This window comes from Sus scrofa, chromosome 18 (genome assembly GCF_000003025.6).
Source record: "Sus scrofa isolate TJ Tabasco breed Duroc chromosome 18, Sscrofa11.1, whole genome shotgun sequence".
Classification (NCBI taxonomy): domain Eukaryota; kingdom Metazoa; phylum Chordata; class Mammalia; order Artiodactyla; family Suidae; genus Sus; species Sus scrofa.
In genome coordinates, this window is record NC_010460.4 from 50925245 (window position 1) to 50949852 (window position 24608).

General features: G+C 64.6%; 1 protein-coding gene across 15 annotated transcripts in view; it reads left to right on the forward strand.

The window, feature by feature from the left end:
* Window positions 1–24608, forward strand: part of CAMK2B (calcium/calmodulin dependent protein kinase II beta) — a 94039-nt gene that overhangs the window by 63020 nt on the left and 6411 nt on the right. The window contains exons 5-19 of one of the 15 annotated variants that reach the window (XM_021078635.1): window positions 713–778; window positions 7165–7237; window positions 10083–10185; window positions 10273–10356; window positions 10982–11076; window positions 11242–11364; window positions 11894–11977; window positions 12990–13032; window positions 13951–14025; window positions 18941–18981; window positions 19145–19216; window positions 20528–20572; window positions 22099–22147; window positions 23482–23595; window positions 23926–24006. In XM_021078635.1, coding sequence (XP_020934294.1) covers window positions 713–778; window positions 7165–7237; window positions 10083–10185; window positions 10273–10356; window positions 10982–11076; window positions 11242–11364; window positions 11894–11977; window positions 12990–13032; window positions 13951–14025; window positions 18941–18981; window positions 19145–19216; window positions 20528–20572; window positions 22099–22147; window positions 23482–23595; window positions 23926–24006 — 1148 coding nt within the window. The remainder of the gene's footprint in view (window positions 1–712; window positions 779–7164; window positions 7238–10082; window positions 10186–10272; window positions 10357–10981; window positions 11077–11241; window positions 11365–11893; window positions 11978–12989; window positions 13033–13950; window positions 14026–18940; window positions 18982–19144; window positions 19217–20527; window positions 20573–22098; window positions 22148–23481; window positions 23596–23925; window positions 24007–24608) is intronic. The other 14 variants (XM_021078636.1, XM_021078637.1, XM_021078638.1 and 11 more) reach the window with 14 other exon arrangements.

Below are 24608 nucleotides of genomic sequence, written 5' to 3' on the forward strand. Positions count from 1 at the left end.
TAGAAAGCTCTAGATGGAGCGTTCTGGTGGACTCAGAGCTTGCCGTGTGGGGTGGAGGGCTTGGGCAGCCTTGGGATGGCCCCCTCTGCCCCCTGTGCTCCCATCCCTCGTCCCTGCTTCTCACCTCTCTGTCCACGCCCAGCCTGCTCAGCCCCCGGGGGATCGTGGGCAGCCTGGACCCCTTGGGGCCCCCAAGGCCCTCCCAGCAGTGGCTCCTGCTCCTCGGGTCCATCCTGACCGTAGGGCCTGAAGGCTGCTCCCTGGCCAAGGGACAGATGGCAGGGTGGTGTTCGGACAGGGGTCTCTCTCTCCTGGAGAGGGGACCTTGAACCCCTCGTGACCTCACCCACCACGGAGGCCAGACCCAGGCACCACCTCCTCTGGCCCCTCTGCTCTGGGCGGGGTCGGAATCTCTGGCCCGGGAGGGTTTGAGGAGGGAAACGCAGATTTCCTCAGGCCCAGAATTAGTCACGAGGCCCGGGTGACACTGCAGAGGCCTGGGCTGCCCACTCTGGGGACGTCACTGGCATCACTGAAGGTCAGGGCTCAGTGCCGCCTGTGTGAGGAAGCACCTGGCGAGCTGTTGGTCCAGGGGACAGTGGACACAGGGCGGAGGTGGGGGGTGACGACGGGCAGGAGGTGGCCATTGTGCTGGAGGGGACAGGGTGACGGCGGTCTCTGGAACCTGTGACCTTCGTGTGCTTTTTCCCAGGGTCACTGGCGGGGAGCTCTTTGAAGACATCGTGGCGAGAGAGTACTACAGCGAGGCGGACGCCAGGTGGGTGCAGCGCCCTGGCACTGTCCTGCCCCCTCTTCTCCTGCCCAGCTGCCCTCCCAAAGCCTGGCCCATGCCCCTCTGGCCCCCATGTGCCCCTGGTCTCTAACCGGGCAGATGGGCAACCAGGTGGCAGTGCCAGACTGCCCGCCTGATGTATGCCCGGCCCAGCTCTGCTGGACGCTCTTGGGCAGGGCTGAGGCGCAGGGGCAGCTTGTATGTCCCAGGTCGCTCTCCCTGCACAGAGGGGCTCTTCTTGGGGTGCTGATGGGGGGAGAGCAGAGAGTCCCCTTGGGCGGGCTGTCTGTCCATGGCCCACAGTGGACGCCCTGACCTCTTCACAGAGATGCGGTTTCCAAATGCTTTTCCCAAAGACAGGCCAGGAACCCTTTTCTGTGACCTTGTTCCAGGCCACTTTGGAGGCAGAAAGGGATGCAGTGGGGGCTGTGCTGATGGGAAGGTGCCTGCTGGCTCTCCTTCCTGGGGTCCCGGGGGGAGTGGGCAGGAAGCCGGGCTCTGCAGGGTTGGGCATGGAGGGACTTAGCCAGCCCTCATGGGGGTCAAAGGCGATGATCTCAGAGACGTCTGGAGCATGGCTGCTGGGAGGTGGCAGGGCCCCCCTCCCTGGAAGGGTAGGTCCTCTGTGATCTGCTCTGACCCGGGCTGTTGGCCAGAGGTCACCCTGACCCGTGACAGGTATGTCACTCTGGACAGTGCATCTCAGCTGGGACATGGCTAAGGGCCCCCACTCCCTGCCCGCCTGCCCTGCCCGCCTGGCTCCCATGGAGACAAGCACTGAAAAGCAAAAGAAAAAAGGTCGACAGTGGCCCTCTCTAGGCTGTAAAGATGCTTTTTAATTTTTTTTCCTTTATGGGTCCATGCCTACGGCATAGGGAAGTTCCCAGGCTAGGAGTTGAATAGAAGCTGCAGCTGCCGGTCTACACCACAGTCACAGCAATGCCAGGTCTGAGCCCTGTCTGCGACCTGCACCACAGCTCATGGCAATGCTGGATCCTTAACCCAGTGAGCAAGGCCAGGGATCGAACTCGCATCCTCGTGGATGCTAGTCAAGTTCATTACTGCTGAGCCACTGCAGGAACTCCCAACTTTTTAATTTTTTAATCTATTTTAAAATTTTTCCTTAATGAATGTGTGTTCCTTTTTTAATCAAGAAAAGGAGCATTATTTTTAAAGGTAGGTTTTCGTGACTTGCTTCTCCACCCTGGGCAGCCTTGCCCGTCAGTGACAGCCTGAGTTCCCGTGAGAAGGCGGAGCGGGTTCCTGGTGCCCCCTGGGTGCTCACTGAGCTGGGTGGCAGGAGGCCAGGGACGTTAGAGGAGGGTGTTGTGGGAGGGGTGTCCGGTCTGGGTTGAGGTTCCCCCTTGGCCGATCGCCTGAGGGGTATCAGGGTACTGGCTGCTTTTCTGCGACTCCGCAGGGAAGGGCTGTCACTTTGCACAGCCGCCTGGGAGTGACCTGTTCCCTCTGAGAACAGGAAGACTCCACTTTGATCTTCTACTGATAGAAAAAGAAGGAGGCAGAGCAGAGCCACCTCCTCCTGCTCTGGGATGCTCGAGTGAGCTTGTCCCAAGTGGGTGCCTGCCTGCTGGGCCCCCCAGACCTGGCCCATCCTGACACATGCCAGGGCAGAACAGGTGCCTGGCCAGGCCAGGAAGGAAAGTCCCTGCTGGCTGTCCCCAGCTCAGACCCAGGGGTCCACAGTCAGGGCAGCGCCAGGAGGAAGAGGGTCACCTTTTGGTTCTGCCCCCAGTGTCTGGGCGCCGCAAGGGGGCACTTGCCCTCACTGGCTTCCTCCCCACCCCCCAACCTGCTTGGAGCATCCTGCCAGGGCTCCTTGGTCCTCAGTGCCCTGTCCTGGGCTTGGCCCAAGGCCTGGTACCCGTCCTGCACTCTGCGGTGGGTGGTCTTGCCTGAGGAGGGTCCATGGCCCACAGTGTAGCCCCGCTTTTGGCTGGGAGACCCCTGTGCCCCATGACCTCGTGCCCCATCCCCACACCCCCTCCCCCGCCCATGCCCCCGATCCTCCCAGCACCTGTGGCCTTGGTTTCCCTTGCCCACCCTCATCACTTACTTGCCTCTGGCCTCATCTTTGCCCCCACCCCAGCCCCTCCAATTCTGTGGTTCCTTCTTGCCTGCCCAGATGGCAGGCCTCCTGACCTTCCTGCCCGGGTCTCCGTTGTGGAGGGCGCCCAGCCATTGGGGCCCCGTCCACAAATGCCTAGTTTCCTCTCACAGACTCTGCCTAGCTCATAGCCAGACTACTGTGGGGGTGAGAAGGAACGGGGGACACTCTTGGGGAGCCCTTCCAGCTGGCCCGGCTCATTAAGCCCATGCCTCTGGCTGCTCTGGACCCTGGAAGCATGCGTTTGACCTTTGTGTGGGTGCTTAGCCTTCAAACAAGAGGGCCTGCTGAGTCTGACGTGGATGCCCATGTGGGTGGGCCACTCACAGGCATTATCAGGTATGCTGGCAGGCGCGGTGAAGGCTTTCTCCCACCCTGGCAGGTTGTTTCCCCACAAAAGGGGGTCTGGGCTGTGGTGAGGCTGGTGGAGCCTGAGACCCCTGACGGGGGTGGTGGGCGCCTCCTTGGCCAGGTGCATTAGCCGCCCTTCCGGGGGCCTGCTGGGGGATGTGCTGCTCAAAGCTGAGTGTCTGATGAATTTCTGACATGTTATGTCTTTAGAGGAAGAGTAAGCAAGTCAGGAGCTGCTTTTCTGAACCATTTTCTAACCAAGAAGGCTGGAGATTCTTCTTAGCAGGAAGTGAGACCTTTATTTTGGAGTTTGTGGGGCAAATGAGGGGTCTTTTTTCCAACCCGGAAAAGCAAAGTTGAAAATATTTAGAACCCACTTTTCTTTCTTTTTTTCTTTGGTCTTCTTGTCCTTTTTAGGGCCCCACCATATGGAGGTTCCCAGGCTAGGGGTCGAATTGGAGCTTTAGTCACCGGCCTACACTACAGCCACAGCAACGCCAGATACGGCCCCGTCTGCGACCTACACCACAGCTCACAGCAACACTGGATCCTTAACCCACTGAGTGAGGCCAGGGATCAAACCTGCAACCTCACGGTCCTTAGTGGGATTCATTCCCGCTGCGCCACAACAGGAACTCCTAGAACCCATTTTTCAAAACTCTAGAAAGCAATATGGCTCACGGGAGATGGTTAAAGGGAGACCGGGAGAGTGCTGGCTGTCCCAGCAAGGAGGAAGAAAGGTGACAGCCTCTGAGATGACAGCAGAGCCCAGAACTGGGAGAATAACGCCCAGGACCTGGCCAGCGTCTGGAATGCCTCTTGGGAACAAAGCTGACAACAAAAGTGGCTTTCTAAATAGTTCAGAAAATGACCAAAGGCCCCACGAAGAAGGGCAATGAAAAGGGAGGCAGAGGAGAGGTAGGACCTTGTGACAGGCCAGGTGGCCTCGTGTCCTCCAAGGCCATGGCCTCAGATTGGAGACCAGGGCGAGAGCAGGGTGAGGAGAGCCCGGGGACTGGTCCGCAGAGATCCCTGGAGGGCGGGCTGCCTGGAATGGGCCACTCCCCAGGCAGGCAAGTGTCCCGTCCACTTGCAGGCTGCAGAGGCTGTTCCCATGTCAGTCCCAGAGCTGCCGTGAGGAATAAGCCCTGGAGACAGGCCAGCACCGGCCGTGGGGAAGCCGGTGGTCCTGCAGGTTCGTCTTGGGGAACTTGTTGCTTGGCCAGCTCTTTTGTGCACAGCGGGGGCTAAGCCAGCAGGAGCCTCTGTCCTGACAGCCCGTCTCCCCATCTGGGGGGCCATGCGCAGGGCCTGTGGGATCGGGGGACCGGGGCTGTGGCAGAGCTAAGGGCTCGATTCCAGCAACACAGGCCAAGTCCTGTGAAGCTTGAGGAGAGAAGCAGACTGGGTGTTGGCTCAGCAGGTGTCTCATCTCTGGTGCCGGTTGGGGGCCCTGTGACCCCAGGAGGGGACACGGAGGAGGGCAGAGGGCACAGCCCACCCCCATCTGAGCCGACATATCAATCAGTGCTGCAGCAGATGGATCCCTGGGTCCAAGAAACATTTGGGGGCCACATTCCTGCAAGGCGGGGCAGAGGACACGTGGAGAGGAAAGAACCCACACATCCTGGCGGTCCTGGAGGCCACAGTGCAGTGCAGAGACGGATGCTGCCCAGAAGCCCACACAGAGCGCGGAGCCACCCCGTGACAGCCGTGGGGACCACGTGGGTGCCTCACACTCGCTCAGCACAGAGGAGAGTCCCGAGAGGGTCCTGGGGTTGAGAGCCGAGGCAAGGTCCTGAGGGTGAAGACGGAAGATGGGCTTGACCCAAAGCTGAGATCAGGACGGGCCGGGGTCTCTGCAGGCCCCAGGTTGGAGCTAGATCATTCCAGGGCTCTCCGGGAGGAGCCAGTGACACAAGAGATGCCAGCCTGTGGGCTGGGAAGCTGCTGATGCTCTGGAGGGAGGATGGATTCCGTGGAGATGGTTGGGCACACGGTTCGGACAGGTGGCTCCCGGGGCAGAACCAGGGTCTGGCCACAGCAGCACGGGCAGCGGCTGGTCTGCAGGAGGTGGCTAAGCCCCTGTGGGAGGTGGGGCACTGTGATGCGAGGTGGGTCGGGGGATTGCAGCTGGACTGGGAAAGCCAGTGCACCCTGCCCTGGGCACTGGCTCAGTGGCTTCAGCTGCAGGGGCTGGAGCCTTCATCTGGCTTCTGCCTCCGCCCAGGGGCCTCATGGCCGAGTTCTGCCCACAGGGAAGGAGGCCCCTGGATGAGCTTGCTGTGGTGGGTCCGTCTGTGGGGGCCGAGCCTGTGCCTGTAGTAACGGGAGGGCTGGTAAGGGCTGGATGGAAGCTGGACATGGAAGGATGGGGGTGAGGACCAACCCCTGGATTTTTCTGAGCAGATGAGAGGGATGCGGGAGGGGCAGGAGCCCTGGGAGCAGGGCGGGCAGAAGAGCTTTGAGCATAGGATGGGGGTGGGGTTTCCAGCCCTTGGGTGCATCTAAGGGGAGGGGCCGCTGGGAGACTGCCTCCCTTAGGTTTGGGCCTGGCTCCTTCTGACCCCTGCCCCGATCCCAGGAACCTGTCATCATTAGGACTCTGAGTCTAGCCGTCTGCAGGGCGGAAACTCAGCTTCACGTGTCTGTTCAGCGAGCGGTGTCCAGATGTGGCCAGAGCCATCTGAGGAAGAGGGCAGGTCCCCCATCCCCTGTCCGAGTTTGCTGCTAGGAAAACAAAGCCCACCCCTCCAGCCGACCTTCAGTCACCAATACCCTCCCCCAGAGGCTCCAGCCACGGCTGGAGGGGTCCTGAGGGATCCACCTGTGCCTCCCCCCACCCACCCAAAAGGTCTGTGACCAAGAGCCTTGGTCAGGGGGTGGGCTCCAGGCAGCCCACAGCCCTCCTGTCCCCTGTGGTTGGTAATGCTGCAGGGATGCTGTGGGACCCCAAGGGGTCTGCGCCTGGCTCTGGGGACAGCTGGAAACTGTCCAGACCCCTGGGGCCCCCTGGGGAGGCAGGTTCAGGCCACAGGGACTCAGGGCCATCCCTGAGTGTGCACAGGGGCTGGGGGCATCCAGGTCTATGTTCAGGAGGTATTCCTGAAGTACAGGTGTCAGAGGCGCCTGAGGAGAGCCTGGACTGCTCCCTCCAGCAAAAGGCTCGGGACTTCTCCTGGATCTGGAAGGAGGTCCCTGGCTCGGGGCCCTGGGCAGTGCCAGGCTGCCCCCTCACCAGGAGAGCTTCTGGGACCCCAGGGCTGCTATGGAGCTCGGCCGTCTAGTGTGGCAGCCAGCAACCGGTGTGAAGTTCAGGTTTATTAAAATGAAATGATCTCATTTCACATGAGTGACAGTGGCTGCAGCGTTAGCCCTGCCCCAGAACAGAGAGGGGCCCTGGTGCCCAGGGCGTCACTCCCACCCTGTTGCACTGGCCTGCCCCCTCCCCCTTGCCCTTTCACCTCTGCTTCCCGCCCCCCCTTCCACCCTCCCCCATCTCCAGCCTGTTTTGCAGAATATGAGCTCAGCCTTGGCCTCCCTCCTAAGCTCAGGGCCAGGCTTGGCCAGCATGAGCCTGGGGGGGGTGTGCTGGGGACAGGTATGTTTCCTCTGAGCATCACCTCCATGGGCCTGGCCAGAGGGGAAGGCAGGGCTGGGGGCGCAGCGGGCTGTGCCTCGTGCTGACCTTCGGGGGTGAGGAAGGAGCCCCAGAGGCCCTCCTCCTGGCCAGCATCTCCTCTCCCCTGTGGCAGGCAGCACCTCGATCCCCTGCTTCCCCGCAGCCCCCCACCAGGCTGCGGACCCCACTTCAGTGCCACACAGCACCCTGCTCCTGCACCCCCGCCCACTCCTCAGGGGCCCCCTGCACTAATGCGCCTGCTGTTTGCCGCAGTCACTGCATCCAGCAGATCCTGGAGGCGGTTCTCCATTGCCACCAAATGGGGGTCGTCCACAGGGACCTCAAGGTGAGTCCCCCACCCCGCTCTGTGCCAGGTGTCTGTCATCCGTAACTGCATGCCGTGTTTCACAGGAGACTCTGGGGTGGGGCAGTGAAAGCGCCAGGAGATATTGGGTGCGTGGGATGTGTGCGTGCACAGGCATTTGAGCGTGAAGTCGCGTGCATGGGAGGATGTGGATCTGTATGCCCAAGCGTATGGGTGTGCACCTGCGTAGGCATGTGTGTATTTGTGCTCACGTGCACATGTGTGTGCAGCTGTGGGAGCATCATGTGCACGTGTGTGCAGATGCATGTGTATTCATGCATGTGTGTGACAGCATGTGCCTGGGTATGTGTGCGCACAGGTGTGCGCACGTGTGTTTGCGTGTGTGCATGCATGCATGCGTCTGCACACGTCCCTCCCAACGCCTCTAGGCTCCAGGGCTGAGGGGACAGTTGTCAAAAATCAGCCTGTTAGCACGTCTCCACCCAGGGGCCGCTTTCTGGGCTCTGGTAGGGATTCAGATCTGGCAGGTGGGACACAGGCCACGTGTGGGAGGTGGGACTGATGCCTCAGGGGCAGCGGGTGAGGGGCCGGCCCAATGGTCTCTGCAAACTCCCAGCCCTTTCTCCTGGTCTCTGGGGCCCTTGGCTCAGCTCTGGGCAGCGGAGCCACTGACCGTTTCAAATCCGGTTGGTTTGCCAGCTGCAGGGCTCAGTGCGGTGGGAGGCCCCCAGGAGGCACTGCAGCCTCCCCGCCCCTTCCTCCCTCTCCCTCTCCTTTCTTTGACTGCAGCTTTCTCCAAGGCTGGGTTTGGGTCCGTTTCTTCTCTTGTTGGGGTGGGGGGGACCCCCAGGCTGGTCATCCCTGCTCTGAGACCTGCTGGTGGCATTGAGACCCACCTTCCCACGGTGCCAGGGCTGACCAGGGCTCGCTGAGGGGTGTGTGCGTGAGCTGATCTTTGCGGAGCTGCCCTGGGGATGATGTCCCCCTAGAAGCAGACCCAGGACCCTCTCCTGTGCCCTGCCCGTGTGCCCTTCATTGTCCCTGCTCCCTCTCTGCATGTGCCGTGGGGTCCCCTGTCTTTTCACGTGCTCACCCAGGCCTGCCTTGTCTGCCTGTCCTATGGATCCCCTGCTGTCACCAAGTCTTGTCCGAATGGGCCTCTCTCGTGGGCCTCTGGGAGGAGGGGCCACGCGGGAGTGGGCACGCACCCCCCTCCTGGTCCCGGACCCCACGATGCATAGCTAACTTTGACGCAAAACACAGACATGGAGAAGGATGCCCCCCAGCCCAGGTGTGACCTGGAGGTGAACAGAACCCTTGTTGGAAAAAGCCAAAGGGGGCAGGATGAGTTGGGGAGAGCCAACTGTCCCTCCTCCTCCAGGGAGATACCCCACCCCGCGTCGTCGTGCCTGAGCCCCCCAGGAGCGGTCCGGTGGTGGGTCTCCTCTCAGCCAAGTGCGGAGGTTGGACAGAGCATCTCAGGGGGCTGCCGCGGAGCCGGGTTTGAGCCTGGGGGCTAGGGGCTGGCATTGCTCAGCCCAGCTGGGTCGCCTCCCTCTTCTTCTGGGGGCCCCCAGCCTTCCTGCCCAGCCCTTCCAGCTCCTTGGTCCCCAGGAGGAGGGCTGGTCTGTGCCCTTGAGGGGGGGTGGAACTTGAGCTGTAGAAATCAGGTCGTGTCCCCAGCTGCAGTCCCTGACCCCTACTCATTCAGACTTCTTGATGTTGGGGTCCCCCTGACGTCCAGGGGCCTCCGGGCTGTGCTGGGCAGACAGGGCTGAGTGCCCCCAGCCTGCGTCACCTGGAGCGTCAGAGCCTGGTCCGTCTGGCTGGGTGCGGCCCGGAGGAGCTCTGGTTTCTGCCGCCTGGGGCTGGCGTATTTCCTCTATTCCGCGGGTTGCACCCTAACACCTCAGGTGTACAAGCGGTGTTAATTCAGTTTGGTTGGCGACGTTTGTCTCTTCTGGCAGCACTCCCGCTGAGGGTGGTCTCAGAGGGCCTTCCTGTCGGGAGGGTGGCCTGGCCAGGGGATGGAGGGCCTCGGGATGCGGAAGCCCAGTGGCTTTGACCGCTGGGAGGTGCTGAGGCCGGTGGAACAGGCCAGGATGGGAGAGGCCCAGCGAACAGGGTCCCCCCCTGGCCTTCCGGGCCAAGCATCCCCAGCCAGGGGCCAGCCACCTCCTCGGCATTCCAGGGGAACAAGAATGAATGTCCTTGCAGCTTGAGCAGGAGTGCTGCGCCCCGAGGCAGGGAGTGTGTACGGGGCCTTTCCTGCCTGTGGACACTGGATGGGCAGTGATCAAGGCAGGCCCCTTCCACCCGGCCCCGGGGCCGCTGGCACTTGGATAGACGTCCTCTGCTGCCCAGACCGTCGGGGCCTTTGGTCCTTCCTCCTTGCCCTTTAAGGGTCACTGCCCCATAGGAAGTGCCTGAGCCCTCGAGCAGGCAGCCCCTGACCAGGTTTCTGTGCAGCCAGCCGTGGGGAGGGGCGGGAAGCCCCTCTGCCGGTGGAGGTCCTGGCCCCCTGCACCTGCCAGGGCCTGTGGGGTATGCTCAGTTTTGGTGCCAGTGCCCCGAGTTCATTGCTCTTGGGCATGAGGCATCTGGGCTCTCGCTTTGAGAGCAGCTTCGCTCTGCTTTAGGACTCTTGTCCCTGCCCCTGGAGAGAAGGGGGACAGGCTGTGGGGTGCAGGCCCTGGGCTCTGGGGTACACCCAAGCCAAGGGCATCAGCCAGGGGGACACCCACGTGGTGGGGGCTCAGACCTGTGCACCCCTGCCTGCAAGCTGCTGTTCTGTCCCCCTTCCTCCCTGACCCCCACCCCCACACTGTGTAAACCACATGCCCTCGGGCTGATCACCTCCCTGCAGCCCGAGAACCTGCTCCTGGCCAGCAAGTGCAAAGGGGCCGCAGTGAAGCTGGCGGACTTTGGCCTGGCTATCGAGGTGCAGGGGGACCAGCAGGCATGGTTTGGTGAGTACCTGGTGGGCGGCTGGGAGCAGGGTGGAGGGTGTCAGCTGCAGCCGTGGCCCCTCACATTGCCCTCTCCCCTCTCGCTAGGGTTCGCTGGCACGCCAGGCTACCTATCCCCGGAAGTCCTGCGCAAGGAGGCGTACGGCAAGCCGGTGGACATCTGGGCGTGCGGTGAGGCTGGTGTGCAGGGCGGGGCGGGGCCGCAGGGCAGCTGTGCTGTTCCAGACCCACCCCCGGGCTGACGGGGGGCGACTCCAGCAAGGAGCACCCTCCTCGGCCAGGCTAGAATTGCTAATGGGACCCTGGCAGTTGCCGAGAAGCCCACCGCCCCAGGGCCTCCCTCCGCAGGGAGAGCTGGAGAAGGAGCAGGTGCATGGATGGCGGACCAGTGCTGGGGGCGGGGGTCTCGGGGGAGGGGTCTTCCGCACTCTCCAGCAGTGGAGCAGGCCAGCCTCAAACCTCCCCTGCGACGTGGGGTGGGGGCGGGAGCTCCTCCCACCATTCTGCCAACACGAGGGTCTCCAGACAGTGACACCAGCTGACTCTGCCTGCAGTGGGGAGGTGGTGACACGAGGACTCCTTGGCTTTGGGTCAGGGGGAAGGCCCCCCCCAGCTGAGGCTCAGAAACTGGCTGAGGGTCCCCTAGCTGTGACGTGGCAGAGCATGGGGGTCACACACCTGACAGCACGTGGCCGTGTCCGAGTGTGGCGGCGCTTGTGGGCTTCTCGGGCCGGGGCTGGGCTCTGGGCGCAGGCGTGGGGCAGCAGTGTGAGCCCGTGTGCCCGGCTCTCCCCAGGGGTGATCCTCTACATCCTGCTCGTGGGCTACCCGCCCTTCTGGGACGAGGACCAGCACAAGCTGTACCAGCAGATCAAGGCCGGAGCCTATGACGTAAGTGCAGGCACCCCTCCTGATCGCTCCGCCCCCAGGGGGGTGGCAGGCTGGGAGAGGTGGGGAGTGGGGTGGTGCCAGCTGTTTCCAGATGAGGTCCCGGGAGAATGCTGTCTCCTGCTTGCAGAGCGCGTCAGGCTCCGTGTGCATTGTGTTCCTTCTTAGTTCCCGTCCCCCGAGTGGGACACGGTCACTCCTGAAGCCAAAAACCTCATCAACCAGATGTTGACCATTAACCCTGCCAAGCGCATCACAGCGCACGAGGCGCTGAAGCACCCGTGGGTCTGCGTAAGTGGCCTCAGCCTCATACCTGCCCCCCTGGCGAGTTGACCCTGGGGCCCTCTCCTCCCAGCCGATGGGTACCCTGGTCTCCTGGAGGCTGCGTGGCCTGTGGCTTGGGACATGCTGGTGGGTTTAAAGGCCCCAGTCCCTGGCAGACAGGCGCTCCGTGGGAAGAAGGGATGAAGTGGCAAAGCGGGTCGGGGGACAGGTGTGCAGGGCCCCAGGCTGCGGGTGAGGGAAGGAAGGGGTGGGCAGGGCCCAGGCTGGGCAGTAGAGGTGGGCACAAGGAATAGGTTGACCAGGGACAGGTGATGGTGAGGACAGGTGGTGGGGTGGACGGGCCATGAGGAGTGACGGGCTGGGGAAATAGGCAGGCAGGATCGGGGACAGGTGACCTCCAGCTGCAGTGGGTGGCTGGTAGCTCTTGGCACGAGGGCCCCGGGCGTGTTGCTGCCCTGAGTCTCCCCCCAACCCCTCTTTCGATCCCGCTTTGGGGACAAAGCTGATGCCCCCTCTCCCTGCCCTCTCCCCACAGCAACGCTCCACCGTGGCCTCCATGATGCACAGGCAGGAGACGGTGGAGTGCCTGAAGAAGTTCAATGCCCGGAGGAAGCTCAAGGTGAGACGCCGAGCCCAGCGTGCACCTTGGGTGCCTCGCCATGAACACATGCTCACCTGCCGGAGGACCTGTGCCCCCATCCTGAGGGCCCCACCCCAGGAGCAGCCAGAGGGGCCCCAGTGGCCGGCAGGGCGGGGGTCCCAGTGGCACAGGACAGGCTGCTCGTCCGTGCTGTCCCAAGCAGATGTGTCAGGTGGACTCAGTCCCTCCATGGCAATGGCTCCAAAGGTGCCCAGGCACAGAGCTGGCCCCTTCTCAGCCACTCAAGCCACCTGGGGGGCTTTCCAGGGGCTCCCCTGGGGGACGGGTGCCCTGTGGTCAGCCATGCTCTCTGGGTGGGAATGAGAACCTTCTGACCTGGGCAGGTTTGTCAGGAGAGCAGCCAGGCTCTGCTGCTCGGGTGGACAGGGGCAGGTCCGGAGGGAGGCCATCCAGCACCAGGCCCACTGCCCGCCCCCAGGCCGCCCTGTGCTGAGAGTGACTATCCAGGCCTGGTCAGGGCCCCGGCTGGTGTGCACTGCCGATCAGGGGCCGTCGGGAGAGGCAGACCCAGGAGCTGAGGTGCCCCGCGGCCCCCGGGGGTCTTGGAGCACTTTAGAAGCTGGACTCTCAGAGTTCCCATCATGGCGCAGCAGAAATGAATCTGACTAGTGTCCATGAGGATGTGGGTTCAATCCCTGGCCTCGCTCATTGGGTCGGGGATCCGGTGTTGCCGTGAGCTGGGTGTAGCTTAGCTGTGGCTGTGGTGTAAGCTGGCAGCTGTAGCTCCGGTGGGACCCTTAGCTTGGGGACTTCCATGTGCCATGGGTACAGCTCTAAAGACAAAAATAAAAGAAGCTGGGCTCTCGGTGGGCAGCTTAGAACCTGGGTGTGTCACTGTTTTAATCCTGGACGTAGGTGGCTTGCCTGGGTGCAGCTCGGGGTTGTGCAGAACCCTGGCCTCTCTGCACAGCTGTGACCCGAGGTCCGGGCGGGGGTCCCCGCTGGGCCTCAGCTGAGTGTCTCTCCCCAGGGCGCCATCCTCACCACCATGCTGGCCACACGGAATTTCTCAGGTGAGAACAGCCTTCTCCAGGAAGAACAGGCCTGCGGCGGGAAGGCTGGGCAATGACCCGCCGCCAGCCACCTGCCCTCCACCCCCGCTGCTGGCCCGGCTCGGCCTTCCTCGCTCTGAGGCCTGCAGGCCGCGGAGGAGCCGGGCTCCAGCACCCAGGCCCGCCCCGTCCCTGCGTGTTGGGTCTGTGTCTGAGCTGCCCGCCGCCCGGGCCGCAGCTCCGTGTGTCTGTCCAGGCGTTGGTCGGCACCTCTGTGGCCTCGTTGTTGTCCTGAATCCTCTGAGCACCGTTCTGTGTGGGGGGTGGTGGTGAGAGGAGGCTCCGGACACGCTGGCTGGCGGCTGCCCGTCTGGGCACCCAGGGTGGGCAGGGCGGGGGGGCATGCGGCCGCTCCAGACGGGGGGCGGGGGGGGGGGCAGTCTGTCGGCGACCCTGAGGTCCCAGGCCGCCGCAGGCCCAGCGAGGACAGCGTCCCCCAGCGGGGCCGCCGCCCCCTGGCTCTCCCGTGGCTTGTCTGTCGCCCGCGACGCCGGTGTGGGAGCGTCTGTGGTCCGTCCTCGTTGTCCGTTTGCATCAGCTCCCGCCCCGTCCTGTTACTTTTGCTGTGATGCTGTGCTGCCGGGAAGGGGGGCATCTGCTGTCACACCAATACTAATAGGTCGTGTCCTGTCCACGCGCCCGGCCGGGCACCCGGAAGGCCCCGCTGGGGTTTTCCAAGGAGAAAGGAGGCAAATGCTTTTCCAGTGTCAATCAGTCTCATCTTGTTTTCACGCTCCTGTGGAAGGGATTCTGGAACCCTCCGTCACCTAAACTTTGACTCTAATCTTCTTCTGCTTCCTTTGTCTCTTCTCTTCCCTCACCTCGCCCACCCCTCGTCTGTGTCCGCCCCTCCCCTCGTCTCTAACCCGGTGCTAACAGTGGGCAGACAGACCACCGCTCCGGCCACAATGTCCACCGCGGCCTCCGGCACCACCATGGGGCTGGTGGAACAAGGTAGATGTCCCGCCTGTCGGCATGCAGCTCCCCTCGCTGCACGCAGCCGCCAGCTGGGCCTTGAGAGTCACCCCAGAGGCCCCGGGAGCCCCTGCTCCCGCCGTGGACACGTCCCACAGAGCCCACCCTCTGGGCAAGGAGGCGCCCCCCCCCCCACCTTCCCAGTGACCGCAGACCCCACCTATTTAAGGCGGGGCCAGGCTAGGTGACCTCCGAGCCGTGTCGCCCTACATGCATTTGCTTGAATTCCCCGTCCTGGTTCCTGAGTCTGGGGGTCAGGAGACCCCTCTGAGCAGAGCCCTTTGCTCTCTGAGACTCAGTCCCTGCCTGCCCATCATGACCTTGACACCACCCCACGGAAGCCTCGGGGCTGCTGCTGGGGGTTTGAGACCTGAGTGGGGGCCCTGGGGAGTAGGTCATGGGCAGATAGCCTGCCCCGTGAGCGCCCCCTCGCCACCCCTTCCAACCTGGCTTTCACGTGCCCCCAGGGACGGCACTGCGCTCCTGGCCACTTGCCCGGAGCCGGTGGTCTGCAATGAGTCCCAGACACACCCTGTGAGCCCCAGGACGGGGACCCGCGAGAATGACTCTGAAGGCCTCCTCTTGGTTCTTTCTGCGAGGCCCCCACACCTTGTCCTCAGCCCGTCATGGGAGAGGCTGCTTCTGCCAACCTGCCGCCCCAGTCTGGGGGGGCAGACCTCCCAGGAGGCCCAGGCCAGCTCCTGCTCCTCAGACTGTGACCTTGGCCAGCCCCCATGAGGCTAGCAGACCCCAAACCTCCTCGTGGGCCCACGGCCTGGGCCCAAGCCAAGGGTGTTACGAGTTTAAGGTGGGCAGAGCCAGCCACAGCTCGGGGCCCATCCGTGCTCCCCAGATGGAGCTACGGGGCCCAAAAGAAGCCCGGCATTTCCTGCCGGTGCCTTGAGAGTCAGCTGGAACCGGGCAGCCACCCAGGCCCAGGCCCGTTCTTTCCTCCTCATCCAGCATAGCTCTTGCCCCGCGACCCTGCAGGGGTGCAGCCCCGCCTGCCCGCCCAGAGGCCTCTGGCCACTGCCTCCTGGTGCCCAGGGCAGAGGGGTCCTCAGGCGGGAGGGTGTGTTCCTCCTGGGAGCCCAGTGGATAGGCCCCCGGGGTGTCCCGAGTCAGCTTCATTTTCTGGGCCTTTCTGGAGCCCCCGAGGGAGGGAGGGGCAGAGGGGCTGGGGAGGGCGAGACTAGGGGCCCCTGGGGAAGCCCAGGGACGGCGAGCGAGGCAGGCTCCCGCCTCTGCCCGGGGCTCCCGCCTGCCATGGCCGCTGCCTGCAAGTGGATGCGGAGCCACGACGACGGTGCATGAGGCTGTGTGCATGCGCGGCTCCGTCCTGGGCGCCGAGGGCCGCTCTGTCCCCGGGGTGGTCCGTGCATGTGGGCGGAGCCCGGCATGGCTGTCCCTGAGCGAGCTAGGGGACGAGGTAAAGGCTGGGCCCTGTGGGCTGAGGCCCCCGCACCCCTCCCTGCTAGGTCAGCTCACCTCGGCCAGGGCGCTGGACCCAGCAGACCCGGTGGGCGGGGGTCTCGGTCCCGGGGCCATGGCGTCCCTGTGGATGCTGGCCTCTGGGGCCAGCTGAAGACTGGGTGTCTGGCGATCTCTTGCGGTTCATCAGTGTTCTAGTCGGTCCTGCTTGGCCTTCACCGAGAGGTGACTCAGGCAAACTGCCGGGTGGCAGTGATGGCCTGACCCTGAGGACCCGGGGTGGGGTGAGGCAGAGGGTCTCTGCTTGTCTCTCCGGGGGATCTAGGGTGCTTGCTTGGTCCACCTTGGCTCCTGCTGCATAATAATGCATTTGACTTGAGAAAACACAACAAGGCTTTGACTGCTAGTGTAGACAAGAGTCAACAGGATTTTGGAGTCAGTCCCAGGGATGTGAATCAGGAGGAAACACGGCGGCCAGGAGCCGCACTCAGAAAGGGTGCAGCTGTGTGTCCACCCTGTGCCCAGATGTGCAGGTGTAGACTGAAGGGGATTCCTAAGGAGGAGTGTTTGGGAACTGATTGAAAAAGACAGGTGTCTGCTGCAGGACTTCCGGGAGCCTGGACCCTGGCGGTGGCCGTCTGAGTCCCCAGGGTGAGGTGGGGGCTGCGAGGGAGCAGAGCTGATAGTCTCGAGTGGCACAGTCTGGAATGCGGATTTGATGGAATCGGGGACTGAGGGGGCCCCTCTTAAGACCCAGGACTGTCCCAGCATTTCCACCTGCCTCCGCCCAGGATCTCACCCAGGGGCCCCCTCTCCTGCCCAAAGGAGGAGACCAGGCAGAGCTGACTCTCTTCCCACCAGGGCCCTGGGTGCCCTCGGCTGAAGTAAGACCAGCGCTGGTTTTAACTCAGAGCTGGCTGGGAATGCCGCTGGCCAAGACCGTGTGAGGGGGTGACTCTCCCCAAACTCAAATTGGGGGTGGGGTCAGCTGTCAGGACACGTGTCTTCAGGTTGAGCTGGAGGCCGCTTTCCCTCAGGCCGCTGGAAGGAGCCCTTTTTCCAGCTGCGTCCAGCAAAAACAGGGCGCCAGGGCTCTGTGACCTCACACGACTCCCACTTCAGGGGTGGTGGGGCTCTCCCTGTGCCCTGGAGATGGGAGGGGGACGAGGTCAGTGGGGAGGTGAGGGCCGTGCTGATCAGGCATGCGGCTGCTGGCCCTGGAGGCCCAGGGTTTCCCGTGTCTGCAGGGCTGGCCTGGTCCTCTGGGTAAGGTACAGGGAGGCAGGTGTCGCTGCCACCGGAGTAGGTGTTCACTGTCCCTGCAGTGGGAAGTGGAGGGGGCCCCGAGAAGGCCACGTTTCTGGTCCCATGATACCCGTGCCAGAGCTTGGCTGGGTCCAGCCTCAGCAGTGGGGCCTCACCCGAGGCGGGTGGACAGGTAGAGCAGCTCAGCCTGGGGGACAAGGAGAGGGATGGCCTGTGGTCCCTTCACTCGCTGGGATCCTGGGATGCGCCTCAGCGGGGGGGCCTCTCCCCACCACACACGCGGGCTGGGCTGGGAGTCAGGCTTCTCGTTAAACGTGGCCCCGTGGATCCCGGGAGGGAAACGGAAGACCCGATGGGTCCCTTGGGGAGGAAGCTGGGAACCGGAGCTGGGCTCGGTGTAGCACTTCTCCGACGGCCACGCGGGCCCTCTGGCTGGGGGCAGCCGCCTGTGTCCCCGCGCAGAGCCCAGAGGCCACCTGAACGGGGAAAGGAAATCAGCAGGCAGTGGCCCAGAGGCCTGGGACTGGTCCGGTCGCCGCACTGGGGAACTTGACCAGTGGTTCGCAGACGGGAGCCGTGTCAGGATCCCCCAGAACAGAGGAACCGCTGATCTGATCGGCTGCTGAGCCCTCGGGAGGTCTGGGGCGGCCTCCTGGGCCGTGCGGTGCTGATGCGGCTGGTGGGGGACCCCACTTTGAGAACCGCTGCATCTCGCTGGGTCTAAGTGCCTGTCCTTCTGACCTGCTGGCCTGAGTCCACGGCCCCGGGGATGTTCCCAGCAGAAAGGGTCCCCTCGCAGGCCTGCCGCAGGCCACCCCTGTTCCTCCGGGCAGGCAGCGCCCACTTCAGGGCTGGCCAGCCGGAGCCTCAGCCTCGGGAGCCGGCGCCGGGGGCTGTGCCGCCTTCCCTCCGGGGCGAAGGACCCCGCCCTCCGGCCTCCGACCCCGGCTGCTTCTCTAACCCGCACCGGCCGTCCCGGGGCACCGCTTGGCGGGAGCGCGGGCAGGGCGGGCGAGGCGGGGGCCGCCGTGAGCCCGGGCTGCAGACGTGCGCGCTGCCTGGACCTCCACAAATCTTGTTTTCTCTCTCTCTTCCTTCCTTCCTCACTCCCCCCTTCCCTCCTCACCTTTCCTTTTCCGTAAGGTAAGCTGACTTCCTTTCTTCCTTTTTTAATTTTTTCCCCAGTTCTGTATTTAAAACTAACCGCTGTGGAGGGTGCAGATGCTGGGGGGCGCTAAGGGCCTGTAGGGTGTGGCGGGTCAGGGCCTCCGACGATGGGCGCACGAGAGGAGGGGGCAGAGCCGGGCCGCCCGGACCTGGCGGGGAGAGGGTGCGGGTTGGGGTGAGATGGGCCGTCTGCGGGGCCGCAGGCCGCCCTTTGGAACCTCCCCAGGTGTGTCATCCTGGTGTCCTCACTCAGAGCTCCTTGGTGGGTGGCGCCGAGGCCCGCGGTGGCCCCGAGGCCCGCGGTGGCCCCAGTCGGTGCTAGGTGGCCCAGAGGCCAGGGCTGCCAGGTGGCTTAAGAGGGAGAGGGAGGCCACCCCTCCAGCGCTCTGGGCCCGGAGGCGCTTCTGGAACCCGGTGGTGGAAGCAGACCTCTGAGTCCTGTCCGCTGGGGGGGGGCCAGGAGGCCCAGAGCAGAGGGGCACCTGGGCTTGGGACAAGCTCCTCCCTATGTGGGTGGCCAGTTATGGCCCCCCGACCCCTGCCTGAGGACATGGAGCATTCCTGAGGGGTGGCCACCACCCCAACCTAGTACCTGTCCTGTGTCTCCCTCTGGGGTGAGGGGCAGCGCCCTTCCTGTGTCCCCCTCTGGGGTCAGGGGCCGTGCCCTGCCCGCCTGCCTTTTAGGAAGGCCTGCGTGCTGCCCAGAAACGGCTGGTCCCAGGTCAGAGGAGTCTCCGTGTCCTCCAAGGTCGTGGAGGATGGCTGGGGAGGGCCCTGTCCTGGGGACGAGGGTCCTTGGGCAGCCCTGGCCAGGCCTCGCCCAGGGCAGCCCTGCTCAGCACTGGGCACAGACCCGCTCTGACCCCAACTGGGTGCAGAAGCCACCCCTGCCTTGGGACCTTGGGCCACCCTCTTGTTCAATCTTGGGGAACCCAGGCCCCTCCCAGGCCCCTGAGGCTGCCTCGCTCTGAGGGGGGGGCTGCAGGGGGACCTGGGCCCCCGCTCATCATGCCTGTTTCCTTCAATGCAGCAGCCAAGAGTTTACTCAACAAGAAAGCAGACGGAGTCAAGGTGAGGCGCTGGTTCAGCTCCGGGGGCGTCTGGGTCCCTCTCCCCTGAGTCTGCGGCTTTGCCCAGTCCCCGAAGCTCGCCCTCGGCCCCCTCCCCTCCCAAGGAAGGGGTATGACCCCCGCCCCTAGTCTCTCCCTAATGGCTTCTCTTCCTCTCTCTGCAGCCCCAGACGAATAGCACCAAAAACAGTGCAGCTGCCACCAGCCCCAAGGGGACACTTCCTCCAGCTGCCCTGGTACTGAACCCCTCAGCCCCCCACTTCCTGATCCTCCTGTACCCTGGCTGTGTGGTGCTGCCTGTCAGGGGTAAAGGTGGGGCCTGCCTCCCAGCCTGTCTCTGGCAGGCGATGCCTGGCCCTTCTAGCCCCACTGTTCCTCAGGGGTGGGGGTGAGGCCCGACCTCGGTTCAGGCTGGGCCGAGGAGCTCCTCTCGGGGGCAGGGGACAGGCCCGTGCAGAGTTGTGGGTCAGCAGTGAGAGCCCCTTGGGGGGCGGGTGAGGCGGGGACCCAGACGCAGGGCACCAACCTGGCTCAGCTCCTCCGCTCTCAGAGCTCAGGCCAGGCTGGTTCTGCAGGGGTGTGGCCTGGGGCAGAGGGGACTCCTGGGACACAGGGGCTTTGCTTTTGCCCCAGAAGGAATGGGGGGGGGGGGCTGGTCTTAGCTTCAGAGCCCACCCAGGGATCTGGAGGGAGACAGGTCTCTGGGTGATTTCCCTGCTGATGGCACAGCCTGGTACAGCAGTTCTCATCAACGTCTGCAGCCTGCAGGCCCCGAGGCGGGCGGTGGACTTTGATGAGAACTGCTGTCCGGGCTGCGCCGGGGGGCTCCGGCTTCCTGCTGGGGAGGAATGGGTGGACACCAGTTAGAGGGACCCGCCCGCTTGTCCTGGTCCAGGAAACCCCACAGCGGGTGGCACAGGATTGTGGCTGGTGGGTGCTGGCCCTGCTGCCCAGGGTGCTGGGTACCCACGGTGTCCCAAGAGGCTGGTCCACAGATTCTGAGTTGGCTGAAAGCACCTGTGTGTCCCCATGGGGCCCCAGACTGCCCCTGGGGAGGCTGGCTTTGCCAGATGGCCATCCGGCGAGGGGGGAGGGCAGCCTCGGCCCGGGGAGGGGAAGGTCCCACACGCCGCCGGTGTGGCAGCCAGCCCCGTCTCGGACCCCGTCCATCCCATGTGCCACCCCACTCCAGCAACGTCTTCAAACCTGTGCCCCACCCACCCCGGGCCTGAGGGGCCGGCAGCAAAGGGAGCGGGGAGAGCGCCTGAGGCAGGGCGCCCAGTGCACCGCGTCTCACCACCGCCCTCGGCCCTGCTCTCTGCATCGCTGTCCCGTGCAGGCGCCCCTGAGGCCGGGCGGATCTGCTTGCTGCATTCACATTGGTGCCAGGTCCCTCTCCAGCCGCTCCGCTCCCCGCTGGCCGCCTCCCTCCATCCTGCTCTGCTGCCACCCTCTCCTCTCCTCTGCCAGGCTCCTGCTGTGGGGCCTCCGCTCTCCTCCTCTTCTCACTTCCCTCTTTCCTTCCTCTGTGCTTCCTTCTTCTGTAGGAGCCTCAAACCACCGTCATTCATAACCCAGTGGACGGGATCAAGGTATTGCGCCTTCCTCCTCACCCTCTCGGGAGCTTCTGCTCAGGCAGGAGGCAGACTGGGGCAGGTCTGGGACGCCGAGCCGGCGAAGTATTTGTGTCCCAGTGGGGGAGAGCTGGGCAGTGACCCCTACCGAGGCAGGACAGAGCCCCCCAGCTCCAGAGATGCTGCCCTTGGAGGCACGGTTGTACCAAGTCCATGGTGGACTCCTGCTGGAGCCTAGGTTTCCTGGTGTCCCGAGCAGGGTCTCCTTCTCAGACCCTTTCCCTCCTGCCTGGCAGTGGTAGGGCCAAGCACAGTCAGGAGCAGCTGCCTGCAGGGCCCACTTCAGGGGCTCAGGGTGCCAGGAAGAGCCTGGGTGTCCTGTGCAGCTTGAGGCCAGGGCTGGGTGTTCCAGGGAAGAAGAGCCGACGTGGGCTGCCCAACGCATCCCCGAGGGTGGGGCAGGGAGGAGGGAGCACCCCAGACCCTCCTGGCCTCACCGCTGCCCGCCGTGCCCAGGGCTTCTGCTGAGCTGACCTCTCCCTGCGCCCCCTCCCTGCTCTGGCATCCGCTCCCATCCCATTGGCATCTTCACCCCGGGGCCAGGGAAGGGGCTGGCTCTCTGGGGTGGTGGTGGGGGGATGAGTGGGCAGCCACGCGGTGTTTCTAGGACTGGCACCACCCTACCCGCACCCAGCCTCCCCGCTGGGCCTGGGCTCCTCAAAGGGTCCCCACGTGGCCCAACTACGGACCATGACCAGGGTTGCCGTGGGCCACCGCCTCTCGGCCGACCCGGCCTCCCAGTGCTGGCAGGAGTCTGGGCGTCCCCAGGGATGGGTGTTCCTAGGACCCTGTGTCTGGGGTGAGGGTGCTTTTTTCTCCTGTGAGGAGATTTGAGGCAGCGTTTTGGGGCTGCTGTGTGAGCCCTGATCCCACGCTCTCTAGACACCCCCATTTGTGGCCTAGGGGCCCAAGCAGTGGGTCCGGTCCGGGGGGAGGGTTCCCTTGGGGGAACAAGCAGGCCCTCTGGGAACGTGGTGACAGGTTCTATCCGAAGGGACAGTGAGCCATGAGTGAGGTGGGAGGTGCTGGGCCTTCTCTCTGCCCTTAAAGCCCCTGAGAGGTGAGGCCAGGCCTGGCTGGCTGGTCCAGGCCTGGGAAGGAGGTGTGGGCGCTGCTGCCCTCTGCTGAGCCAGGCCAAACTTCCCGAGGGGGAAGCTTCCCTAGCTGTCAGCCAAAGTGCACAGGCTGCGTTTGGATGCCTTTCTGCTTTACCAGGAGCCTTGGAATTTCAGAAAGCCCGGTTTTGTTTTTGTTTTTTCCTGTTAAAGAGAGTCGTCCGAGCGCAAGGAGTCCTTCCACTGGGCGTGTCTTGTTGGGAGAAGGGACCTTGGGGTCCTTGGCTGTTGGGGACATGGGTGGCCCCGCCTGGGGATCGGTGACCCCTGGGGCCAGCGTGAAGCCAGTGTGGGTTTCTGGGGCCGGGGTCCAGGCCCTGTAGGGGCAGAGGCCACGCCCTCACTGGCTGCCTCCCCGTGTCTCCCCAGGAGTCATCTGACAGCACCCACACCACCATAGAGGATGAAGACACAAAAGGTACCTGAGCTCCCTGCCTGCGGCGGCCGGCGGGGTGGCCACTGGGGGGCGGGGAGCCGGCAGAGAATCAGGCCGCAGCTGGCACCGCGGGTGTGTCCCGCGGGGCTGGCCCTGCTCAGGGCCACAGGCCCCCCCGGAGCCTGGGTGACCGGCGCCAGGCAGTCTTGGGCATAGCGTCCAAGCAGAGCTGGATGGGACCTGGGCATGGTGACTGGTGAGGACACTGCACCGGACCTGCCATTGCTCCGGGGGCCGTGCTCCCGGTTCTCGTGGCGGATGGGTTCCTGGGTGAATATGCAGCTTCTTCTCTCAAAGGTCCTTAAACCTGTCCCTGCCTGGCTGGTGGTTGATCAGTGGCTGGGCAGCCAGGGGCGTTTCTGAGCTCGCTGGGGGAGGGGTTGCTGAGACGCATGCTTCAACCCACGCGCAGAGCTCCCGGGCGAGCTGGGCCAGGGCTCAGGCTGTGCCCGACAAGAGCCCTAGGGTGCCAGACACTGAGTGCTCACCCAGGCCCACCTCTTCTGCTCTGGGCTCACCCAGCCACCCCAGGGAGGGGCTCTGGTGCCCATTCCACCCAGGCCGCCCGCTCCCACGCCAGGGGGCTGCGTGACCCTCTCGGCCACACACCTAGGTAGGTGAGGGCTGAGCACCCTCAGGACTGCCTCTGGGCCCGAGGGCGGCCACTCTGCCCGTTTGGGGGATGCGGTGACCTTGCACTGAGCACCCCACCCCCCACTCCAGAGTGGAAGTGAGCACAAGGCTTTGGCCTCTGGATGCAGGGAGAGTGGACGTTCGCGTAGTTTCCCCAGACCACAGGCCCCTGGCCATCGCTGGAGCTCACCTGGACCTCCTCAGGCTCTGCCCTGGCGGTGCTGCCACTGCCCCCAGCGGGAAACAGCCAAACCTGCAGGAACGTAGGGGAGAGGGCCAGCCCGGCCAGCCTCGTCCCAACCCTTCGTCTGGCGGGGAAAGGCTGGCCAGATGCCCCAAGGGCCTCATGAGGCAGCGCAGGCACCCGCGTCCTGAGGGGCAGGGCCCTGGGGGTCTCTCACCTCAGCTGTGTCACCTGTCAGATGCAGAGACGCCCCAGTGGGTCCAGGTCTGGGCTGGACACAGCCCACTCCCCTCCCCTGGAGGCCCGAGTCCAGCCCCGCACAGTCGTGCGTCTGCCTCACACACCTGCTGGGACAGCTCAGCCCTGGGCTCCCCGGCTGACGGCTCCCCAGGACCCACCGCGTGGGTCTCCTCCTTAACCCCCTCGTCCTGCTCCTGCACGGCCCCCTTCTCTCCTGCGTGTCTTCACCTGCCTCGTGTTCACGTCTCGTCTCACCCAGCCCCCAGGGTCCCCGACATCCTGAGCTCCGTGAGGAGGGGCTCGGGGACCCCAGACGTCGAGGGCCCCCCGCCCTGCCTGTCTCCGGCTCCCATTAGCCCCCTACCCACCCCATGTAAGTAGCCGGGCCCCTGTTGTAGCTGTGGGGGTCTCCTAGAAGGGCCTGTGGCCCCTCTCAGAGGGGACCCTCGAGAGCCAAGGGCCAGCTGGGCTTGGGCGCCCACACAGCCCCCACAGCCCCCACACTGAGGCTCCCCAGGCCTCTGCCCCTCAAGCCCGCCTCTGTGTGGGGATCCCCCCTGGCCTGTGGGGCCGCCGGGTCTCAGGACCAGGCTCCTTAGTGCTGAGCCAGGCCCCGGGGGCGGGAGAGAGCGGGAGGCCCTGCTCCCTCTCCTCCAGCCTCTCCCTGCCGCGTCCTCACGCGTCTGCCTCCTGTCCACCCCAGCCCCCCGGATCTCTGACCTCCTGAGCTCCGTGAGGAGGGGCTCGGGGACCCCGGAAGCCGAGGGCCCCCTGCCCACCCCATGTAAGTAGTGTCCCAGGCCTGCTGCCTCTGCTGCCGAGTGGCTCCCTGCCTCCTGCCATGCACGGCCTCAGCTGCCCCCGGGCCAGGCTGCCAGGCGCTAACTGTCCCAGCCTGGCTGGGCATTGGGGCGGGCACACGCGCTAACTCTGCCAGGCGCCCCCCCCACGGCTCCTCCCCCTCCCCCTGCACTGCTGTCTGGCCCCAAGCTTCTCCCCCAGAGGGTCTCCCTGACCCGGGGCAGCTGGCTGGGCCCCTCTGAGGCCGTGTGCTGTGACCCCACTTGGTGTGGGCCCCACACCTGGTGCCCAGCCAGGACCCCAGGGACCCCAGGCACCAGGAGCTATTCCAGAAATCCCTCCCAACCCCAGGACTGTGGGTTTAAAGGGAGGAGAAAGGGCCTGGCCTTCCTGCAGAAATGAGTCTCAGAGGGCCCAATGGAGCACTGCCCCAGGCGAGCTCCTCTGGCCTCTCCTGGGCCAGGCTGCCCTTCCTAGGAGGGCACCCTCTGCCACAGCAGCTTCCCGTACCCTCACCTGGTCAGACAGGTGCCTCTGCCTGAACGTCCCTGGAGCCTCCCCCCGGTCTTCCCCGCCCTTCTGTCG